We start from the raw sequence: 10,464 nt of genomic DNA on the forward strand, positions 1-10,464 counted from the left end.
GCTTTGTGCAGGTCTATGATCTTGTCCCTGACATCCTTAGAAAGCTCTTTGGTCTTGCCCATGTTGTATAGGTTAGAGTCTGACCGATTAATTGAGTCTGTGGACAGGAGTCTTTTATACAGGTGACTATATAATATAGCTGTTTTTAATGCAGGTAATGAGTTGATTAGGAGCATCTAACTGGTCTGTAGGAGCCAGAACTCATAATGGTTTGTAGGGGATCAAATACTTATTTCTCACTCCAAATGCAAGTAAATTTATCTAATTTATACAATGTGATTTTCTTGATTTTTTGGGATATTCTATCTCTCAATGTTAAAATTAACATACACTTAAAATTATAGACTGTTCATGTCTTTGTCAGTGGGCAAACTTACAAAAACAGCAATTATTTCCTTCACTGTATCTATAAGATGTTTTTTAAACAGGCAACAGTGCAGTATGTAATAATAGCGGGTGGAGATATTGTACAGTGCTATTAAGTATTCAGCTCAGCTACATGGATATTGCACCTCCACATTCACCTGATACGACGCCCAGGTGAGAACAAGGCTGCATCTTACAGATATTTGTCACCAGTTTTCTGTTTTCTATTTTTGGAAAGATAAACTGTGGTTTCCTGAATATCCACACAATGTGATACACATAAGGTGAGATCACCGAGCTGCTTTCAGTCCACAAGACTTCATCTACTGATACAGTTTATTGTGTGCTCCTTGTATGCAGGAAATAATTCACTTCAAAAATGGTTTCTGAATAAAATGACCTGGTTGAATGACTCACATTTCTAAAGATAGAAGTAATGACAGTCGCTAAAAGGGATTTAAAATCAAAACATGAAAAGTAACATTGAGAAAAACGTACACAAAAAGCAAAAACAAACACCTTCACCAGGTCAGTGAATAGCACTAACCCTGTGACATATGGCAATGTGAATCAATATCAAATTATAAATGCTGCATCAAAGCGACTGTATTACCAACTCAGAAATTATAGCCACAGCTTAAGCTTTGCACTTTGGTTTTACTGACAGAGATATTGGTATTTCTGAGATTTTTTTGCCATTATTTGTGAATTGACTCACCCAGTAATTGGCCTCACATTTTTCTAGGTAAAGCATGATAAACCAGTAAAAACTATGAGATATCTATCTATATATTATATTTGATTTTACACATATATATATATATATATATATATATATATATATATATATATATACAGTACAGACCAAAAGTTTGGACACACCTTCCCATTTAAAGATTTTTCTGTAATTTCTTGACTATGAAAATTGTACGTTCACACTGAAGGCATCAAAACTATGAATTAACACATGTGGAATTATATACTTAACAAAAAAGTGTGAAACAATGAAACAACTGAAAATATGTCTTATATTCTAGGTTCTTCAAAGTAGCCACCTTTTGCTTTGATGACTGCCTTACACACTCTTGCCATTCAATTGATGAGCTTCAAGAGGTAGTCACCGGAAATGGTCTTCCAACCATCTTGAAGGAGTTCCCAGAGATGCTTAGCACTTGTTGGCCCTTTTGTCTTCACTCTGCGGTCTAGCTCACCCCAAACCATCGCGATTGGGTTCAGGTCTGGTGACTGTGGAGGCCAGGTCATCTGGCGTAGCACCCCATCACTCTCCCTCTTGGTCAAATAGCCCTTACACAGCCAGGAGGTGTGTTTGGAGTCATTGTCCTGTTGAAAAAAAAATGATGGTCCAACTAAACGCAAACCAGATGGAATAGCATGCAGCTGCAAGATGCTGTGGTAGCCATGCTGGTTCAGTATGCCTTCAATTTTGAATAAATCCCCAACAGTGTCACCAGCAAAGCACCCCCACCCCATCACACCTCCTCCTCCATGCTTCACGGTGGGAACCAGGCATGTAGAGTCCATCCATTCACCTTTTCTGCGTCGCACAAAGACACGGTGGTTGGAACCAAAGACCTCAAATTTGGACTCATCAGACCAAAGCACAGATTTCCACTGGTCTAATGTCCATTCCTTGTGTTCTTTAGCCCAAACAAGTCTCTTCTGCTTGTTGCCTGTCCTTAGCAGTGGCTTCCTAGCAGCTATTTTACCATGAAGGCCTGCTGCACAAAGTCTGCTCTTAACAGTTGTTGTAGAGAGGTGTCTGCTGCTAGAACTCTGTGTGGCATTGACCTGGTCTCTAATCTGAGCTGCTGTTAACCTGCGATTTCTGAGGCTGGTGACTCAGATAAACTTATCCTCAGAAGCAGAGGTGACTCCTGGTCTTCGTTTCCTGGGGCGGTCCTCATCTGAGTCAGTTTCTTTGTAGCGCTTGATGATTTTTGCAAGTGCACTTGGGGACACTTTCAAAGTTTTCCCAATTTTTCAGACTGACTGACCTTAATTTCTTAAAGTAATGATGGCCACTCGTTTTTCTTTACTTAGCTGCTTTTTTCTTGCCATAATACAAATTCTAACAGTCTATTAAGTAGGACTATCAGCTGTGTATCCACCTGACTTCTGCACAACACAACTGATGGTCACAACCCCATTTATAAGGCAAGAAATCCCACTTATTAAACCTGACAGGGCACACCTGTGAAGTGAAGACCATTTCCAGTGACTACCTCTTGAAGCTCATCAAGAGAATGCCAAGAGTGTGCAAAGTCGTCATCAAAGCAAAGGTGGCTATTTTGAAAAACGTAGAATATAAGACATATTTTCAGTTGTTTCACACTTTTTTGTTAAGTATATAATTCCATATGTGTTAATTCATAGTTTTGATGCCTTCAGTGTGAATGTACAATTTTCATAGTCATGAAAATACAGAAAAATCCTTAAATGAGAAGGTGTGTCCAAACTTTTGGTCTGTACTGTATATACGCACACTCACTTCTAACTTTTGGGTGTATATATATACACTGCTCAAGAAAATAAAGGAAACACTTAAACAACAGAATATAACTCCAAGTGGATCAAACTTCTGTGAAATCAAACTGTCCACTTAGGAAGCAACACTGACTGACAATCAATTTCACATGCTGTTGTGCAAATGGAATAGACAATAGATGGAAATTATTGGCAATTATCAAGACACACTCAATAAAGGAGTGATTCTGCAGGTGGGGACCACAGACTACATCTCAGTACCAATGCTTTCTGGCTGATGTTTTGGTCACTTTTGAATGTTGGTTGTGCTTTCACACTCGTGGTAGCATGAGACGGACTCTACAACCCACAGAAGTTGCTCAGGTAGTGCAGCTCATCCAGGATGGCACATCAATGCGAGCTGTGGCAAGAAGGTTTGCTGTGTCTGTCAGCGTAGTGTCCAGAGGCTGGAGGCACTACCAGGAGACAGCCAAGTACACCAGGAGACGTGGAGGGGGCCATAGGAGGGCAACAACCCAGCAGCAGGACCGCTACCTTCGCCTTTGTGCAAGGAGGAACAGGAGGAGCACTGCCACAGCCCTGCAAAATGACCTCCAGCAGGCCACAAATGTGTCTGCACAAACGGCTAGAAACCGACTGAGGGTGGTATGAGGGCCCGACTTCCACAGATGAGGGTTGTGCTCACAGCCCAACACCGTGCAGGATGCTTGGGATTTGCCACAGAGCACCAGGATTGGCAAAGTCGCCACTGGCGCCCTGTGCTCTTCACAGATGAAAGCAGGTTCACACTGAGCACATGTGACAGACGTAACAGAGTCTGGAAGCGCTGTGGAGAGCGATCTGCTGCCTGCAACATCCTTCAGCATGACCAGTTTGGCAGTGGGTCAGTAATGGTGTGGGGTGGCATTTCTTTGGAGGGCCGCACAGCCCTCCATGTGCTTGCCAGAAGTAGCCTGACTGCCATTAGGTACCGAGATGAGATCCTCAGACCCCTTGTGAGACCATATGCTGGTGCGGTTGGCCCTGGGTTCCTACTAATGCAGGACAATGCCAGACCTCATGTGGCTGGAGTGTGTCAGCAGTTCCTGCAAGATGAAGACATTGAAGCTATGGACTGGTCCGCCCGTTCCCCAGACCTGAATCCGATTGAGCACATCTGGGACATCATGTCTCGGTCCATCCATCAACGTCACGTTGCACCACAGACTGTCCATCCGATACTTTAGTCCAGGTCTGTGGGGAGATCACACAGGAGACCATGCGCAACCTCATCAGGAGCATGCCCAGGCGTTGTTGGGAGGTCATACAGGCACGTGGAGGCCACACACAATACTGAGACTCATTTTGACTTGTTTTAAGGACATTACATCAAAGTTGGATCAGCCTGTACTGTGTTTTTCCACTTAAATTTTGAGGGTGACTTCAAATCTAGGCCTCCATTGGTTAATAAATTTGATTTCCATTGATGATTTTTGTGTGATTTTGTTTTCAGCACATTCAACTTTGCACAGAACAAAGTATTCAATGAGAAGATTTCATTCATTCAGATCTAGGATGTGTTATTTGAGTGTTCCCTTTATTTTTTGAGCAGTGTGTATATATATATATATATATATATATATATATATATATATATATATATACAGTACAGACCAAAAGTTTGGACACACCTTCTCATTTAAAGATTTTTCTGTATTTTCATGACTATGAAAATTGTACATTCACACTGAAGGCATCAAGGGCTATTTGACCAAGAAGGAGAGTAATGGGGTGCTACGCCAGTTGACCTGGCCTCCACAGTCACCAGACCAGAACCCAATCGAGATGGTTTGGGGTGAGCTGGACCGCAGAGTGAAGGCAAAAGGGCCAACAAGTGCTAAGCATCTCTGGGAACTCCTTCAAGATTGTTGGAAGACCATTTCCGGTGACTACCTCTTGAAGCTCATCAAGAGAATGCCAAGAGTGTGCAAAGCAGTCATCAAAGCAAAAGGTGGCTACTTTGAAGAATATAAGACATATTTTCAGTTGTTTCACACTTTTTTGTTAACTATATAATTCCACATGTGTTAATTCATACTTTTGATGCCTTCAGTGTGAATGTACAATTTTCATAGTCATGAAAATACAGAAAAATCTTTAAATGAGAAGGTGTGTCCAAACTTTTGGTCTGTACTGTATATATATATACCGTATATACATACATACACTTACATATACTTACTTATTTTTTACCTCACAAAACTTGAGCTAGAAAACACGCTCTTTAGACCAAAGTCTTAATTTCCAAATAATAATACTTTATTAGACAAAAATAGAAAAAAACTTAAAAAGACACAATGCTGCTGGTAGTGACATACAAAAACATATCAGAAAAAATAACCATCCTGTACTGTTAAATTGCTCAAATGGTAAAAGGTTCTAGGTAAGATTACACCATAATCAAAGTGCTATGTGCTTATTGCCAAACCACCCATGTCCAGAGTATAGCGGAACAAAGGAAGGTGGGATAAATACCCACCACTGTTGGAAATAAGTCCAAATATAAAAACAAGGCAGAATGTATTGCCAATCACTGCTACAGGCCAAATGCAAGAATTTCCACCATAAAAGAGCCACAATACTTACATTGAGGAGCTCCGATATGCAATGCGCATCCCCGCGCCCCTACGAGCGTTTCGCCCTCGCTTCGTCGGTGGGTGTATCCTATTGGGGTTGGAGGTCAGCTTAAATAGTGTCCGTTGCGTGGTTTACCTGGCTGAGGTGGATGGTTGGAGGCGAAGGTGTTTCTTTGATGGCCTGGTGTTGGCGAGGCACATTGCTTCTCTGGAAAGAACCATTTACTGGATTTCTTCAGGGCGTTCTGATGCTGTGGGATGGTTGCCCCAGGAAAACACAAGAAAACCATCCTGAGCAGTGCGACATGATTAATATACATGTTAAAAGGACTTCCAATGGATGATTTACTCTATTTGAGATCTATCTGGACAATCAAGATGTTGCTATTTTTATTCTATTATATACATTGTCAACTATTATAGATCTAATTTATACCTTAAGCACGTGAGAATATTTAGCTCTGATGTACATGTCCATTCCGGGATTATTTCGGCTGTGGCTGATGATTTGGGACATTTGTTCTCTACTTGACTTATCAGTCCCACGATTGTTGTGTATCTTAGCAAAGAATAGACTATTAGGAGATGCCATCCTCAGGTTAGGATTGTCTATACAGCTATACTGCACATAATGGTTATATGGCAGTCCGCACTTGAACTGTATAAGTAGTGCTTACTGTTATTAAATTCCATTGTCCCTATAATGACATCTCAATGTGGAGACATAGCAAACACCTATTAATATTCAATGCTTGCGGGTGGCTCGGAATTTTTTCATTTTAATATATTTTTTGAACGGTATTTGGCCCCTTTAAACCCCAATTCTATGTAATATCCATACGTCCGTTAGTATCAGCCGCCGCGCATGCGAGTTGCGGTCACTCCCGGAGCTCTGGCCCCTTGGCAACTGGTGCGCCTGCGTGGACGCCGTTGCTAGGTAGCGGCGACATGCTTGCGTTCCACCGCCGAGGGGCGGAAGTTCCCACTGTAAGTGACGTGCGGCGGCGCATGCGCCGACTAAGGGAACGCTGTTCCGGTGTCTGTCCAAATGTACCTGGTTATCTCTGTTTGATTGCACAATAGACACTATTTAAGCTGTTACACACCTGCTGGTGTAAGTCCACTGTGTTTTATCAAGACCAAAGTCAGCGCAGAAGTCTACCAGGAAATTTTAGAGCACTTCATGCTTCCCTCTGCCGACAAGCTTTTTGGAGATGGAAATTTCATTCTTCAGCAGGACTTGGCACCTGTCCACACTGCCAAAAGTACCAATACCTGGTTTACAAACAGCAGTATCACTGTGCTTGATTGGCCAGCAAACTCACCTGACCTTAACCTCTTAGAGAATCTATGTTGTATTGTCAAGAGGAAGATGAGAGACACCAGACCCAACAATGCAGACGAGCTGAAGGCTGCTATCAAAGCAACCTGGGCTTCCATAACACCTCAGCAGTGCCACAGGCTGATCGCCTCCATGCCACACGCATTGATGCAGTAATTGATGCAAAAGGAGGCCGACCAAGTATTGAGTGCATTTACTGAACATACATTTCAGTAGGCCAACATTTCGGATTTTAAAAACATTTTTCAAGCTGTTGTTATAAAGTATTCTAATTTACTGAGATAATGACTTTAGTGTTTTCATTGGCTGTAAGCCATAATCATCAACATTAACAGAAATAAACACTTGAAATAGATCACTCTGTTTGTAATGACTCTATATAATATAGGAGTTTCACTTTTTGTATTGAAGAACTGAAATAAAGTAACTTTTTGATGATATTCTAATTTTGTGAGAAGCACCGGTATATGTATGTACATATATAATGTACAAAAAATCAATTGCTTACTTTTGCTAAATCTTCTAATGTGTCTCGTACTTGATTCCTGATTTGCTGTGGAATTTCCAGGACCGGGCTCTTGCCACAATGAAGTCATATGCTGTGATGATGCAAGAAGGACAGAACAAGGAAATTCTGGTCTATGACTTTCAGAATGTGATTTATTCATGAGGCTTCAGAATACATCACTCAGGGCTATAATATTTATGTCATGCAGGAAACAAAAACATAAAAAGTACACTAACCAGTACTTAGAAGTATTGTCCTGGGCTGGGCAGCCGTCAGATGTGGTATATAAGTCAGTGTGCCAAGCTCACAGTTATCCGTCAGGGTGTAGGCATTCTCGGTGGAGCTGAAGCATCCCAGTAAATACACTATGAAGACTGACACTAACCAGATGAAGGACTCCTATGATGCCAATGGTTTCCTGACAGCAGTTGATGTATTAGATGAGAAGGAATTGCACCTTGCTCAGAAGGAGCATGTAAAGCTGGAAGAGAAGTTTGGTAAGTTTTACACTTACAATCCATTGAGAGATTTGCAGGCTTTATTGCACATTTATCCATCATCACAAAATTGTTTCAAAGAAGAATGTATTTGAGTTGAAGAAATAATATATCTACATAAGAAGTAATCACTGTGGTCATGATCCTACCTAATTCCATATATCTTATCTTTCAGGTAAGGAGTACACGCAGTACAATCTACACAACATCCACATGCAGTATGAGTGGGTGATGAATCTCGCTGCCCATCCCAATCTCCTGAAAGCCATCACGGCTGTATTGGGCCCTAACGTCATCCTCTTAGACTCAAGGTTTATCTGTAAATATCCCTCCTCTGAGGTTCCACACAAAGATAACACTCCCCCCTATGTTGCTTGGCATCAGGACATCAAGTGAGTATGAAAGCCGGCAGATAATAATTATGTACTTCTTATAAATATGTGATTTAAACAGTATTTTCTTACATGGTTACAGATACTGGGGATTTGAAGGAGGACCAGTGGCTTCCGTATGGCTGGCATTTGATGATGTTGATGCAGAAAATGGAGTCCTACAAATCATTCCAGGTATGATCTTGCTTTGGCTTTTTCTGTGTTGCTAAATGTGAAATATTAAAAATAATCTTCTTTATATGAATTTACATTAAAACTTACATGCATTGATTGCGATGTGTAATACCCCAGAGAGTCATAAACAAGGTATTCTGGAGCACAGGATTGCTGAGATCCCCGGGAACATGCTGACAGCAAACCAAGAGATCCCCGGCCACCTGGTGAACGTAGAAGATCTGGTTGAGTGTCCACTTAAAGCTGGTCAAATGTCTGTAAGTACAAAATAATCCTACACAGACATTACACAGATGTGTTTATTACATGATGCAGTATGGAATTATTGCCGAACGTGTCCCTTAGAATTTGATAGTGAAATTCATCTTGTGTAGCCAGCTGTACAAGTAGTATAGATAAGTCATGTACAGTCATCTGTATGGATAAATCCCAATCCCAGAGAAGAATGTGGGGATGGACAAATATAAGGAATATAAGGAGCTATGACTATTCAGCAGGAATGGAGACATGTTGATGAGGAGTTTCCATGTAATGAGCCATAATAATAAATAATAATAATGAGCCAAGTGTAATGTGTAAGACTTGTGTAGTGAACAACCTTTCGATCATCCATACTAACAGGTCCATGATGGTCTGACTGTTCATGCCAGTGAAGCCAACATGTCTGACAGGAGACGATGTGGATTCGTCATCCGTTATGTTCCTACGACAGCTTATCCGGTTGAGGTAAGAAATCAAAACCCAGAAGGTTGCTCAATGGGATGAATTCATACTCAAAGAAAGAGGTTGGATATCTCACCCAACAGGAGAAATACCAGAAATAATGTAAAATGACTGTATAGGTCACGTAAAATAAAATGTAAGTAAATAAGGAAAACTATAAAATGTGCAGTAATTTATTAAATCAGCTAAAGTCAATAATCTAGTCTACAGATAACACTCCATAAACTGCAGGTTACTCCACAGATGTAACTGCTGCAGTCACTAGTGTGAATAGGGTCACAAACAAAAAAATTCTTCCGCCAATAATGATGCCAGGTATTGACGGATGTAAATTTTTGGCCAATTCCCCACCCCTTGTTCCTAAAGTTTCTTAGGGGGTTCTTATAACCCAGTAAAGATGCATGCCCAATCTTCATGCCCTTTTTCTGCAATATAACTATGAAGATCCTGATACTATTGCTGCTGATGGGTGGCAGCCTGTGATACTACTGAAGAGAAATGATCACTCACTAACACCAATTGTGCTTCTTTTATAGGACCCGGAACGTCCTCGGACTTTTCCTGCAACTGTACTGGTGGCTGGAACAGATGAATATAATCACTTTCAAGACAACGCTCCTAATTTCTTCACCAAGACGTTTTAAGTGCTTAGTAAAGCATGTGCTGTATTATGTATGGGAGGTCTCTGACAATTTATTCATATGGTCGTAATTCACAGCAAGATGTAGAATAATACATACAATACATTGTATCAGTTATTTATAAGTATCTTATGTTCTTAATGTATAAGGTGTATCTCCTTTCGTACACTCAGCAGTGTCGCTCTCACACATTACTTTATGCTCTTATTCGCACTTATAAAGATAAACATTGTTCTCATTTGTAATATTTCCAGACTGAGCCAGAATATGTTAATGTCATACACTGTAATGTAAAATGTTAAGTTATTAAACTTTATTGTCCTGTTACTTTTATAACCTGCTGTAAAATAAACTGTGTTTGAAGTAAATGGAGACATTTGTGGTATTTGCTTTCTAGAACAATTCATGCAAATGAGAACAGAAATAGATTCGGAGACTCCATTGCAACACAAGCCGGTCCTATGACTAATGTACACAAAGTGGAGCAGGCGGGTTAATCCTGTTTGCCACCACTTAAGGCCCCGTCACACTAAGCGATGCAGCAGCGATCCCGACAACGATACGACCTGTCAGGGATCGTTGCTGCATCGCTAATACATCGCTGGTGAGCTGTCAAACAGGCAGGCTCACCAGCGATCAGGGGAGCAGCGATATCGTGGAAAGAATCGTTCCACGATGTCCTGCTCCCGTTCCCAGCCTGC

General features: G+C 41.0%; 1 protein-coding gene across 1 annotated transcript; it reads left to right on the plus strand.

The window, feature by feature from the left end:
• Positions 1–7,536: 7,536 nt before the first annotated feature.
• On the plus strand, positions 7,537–10,082 carry LOC141153185 (phytanoyl-CoA dioxygenase domain-containing protein 1-like). Its single transcript, XM_073637885.1, has 6 exons — positions 7,537–7,833; positions 8,009–8,225; positions 8,308–8,399; positions 8,517–8,656; positions 9,021–9,125; positions 9,659–10,082. Exons 1-6 carry the CDS (start codon positions 7,704–7,706, stop codon positions 9,764–9,766), a joined length of 792 nt encoding a protein of 263 aa, XP_073493986.1. The 5' UTR covers positions 7,537–7,703; the 3' UTR covers positions 9,767–10,082.
• The last annotated feature ends 382 nt before the right edge of the window (positions 10,083–10,464 follow it).

Source organism: Phyllobates terribilis, unplaced genomic scaffold (assembly GCF_046119375.1).
Source record: "Phyllobates terribilis strain yellow unplaced genomic scaffold, ASM4611937v1 Scaffold_7__3_contigs__length_470593459, whole genome shotgun sequence".
Taxonomy (NCBI): Eukaryota; Metazoa; Chordata; class Amphibia; order Anura; family Dendrobatidae; genus Phyllobates; species Phyllobates terribilis.

Coding starts and splice junctions, on each gene's coding strand:
- LOC141153185 (XM_073637885.1), top strand. CDS start 7,704: ATGAAGACTGACACTAACCAGATGAAGGACTCCTATGATGCCAATGGT. Junction 8,657..9,020: donor TTAAAGCTGGTCAAATGTCT/GTAAGTACAAAA, acceptor CCATACTAACAG/GTCCATGATGGTCTGACTGT. Junction 9,126..9,658: donor CGACAGCTTATCCGGTTGAG/GTAAGAAATCAA, acceptor CTTCTTTTATAG/GACCCGGAACGTCCTCGGAC.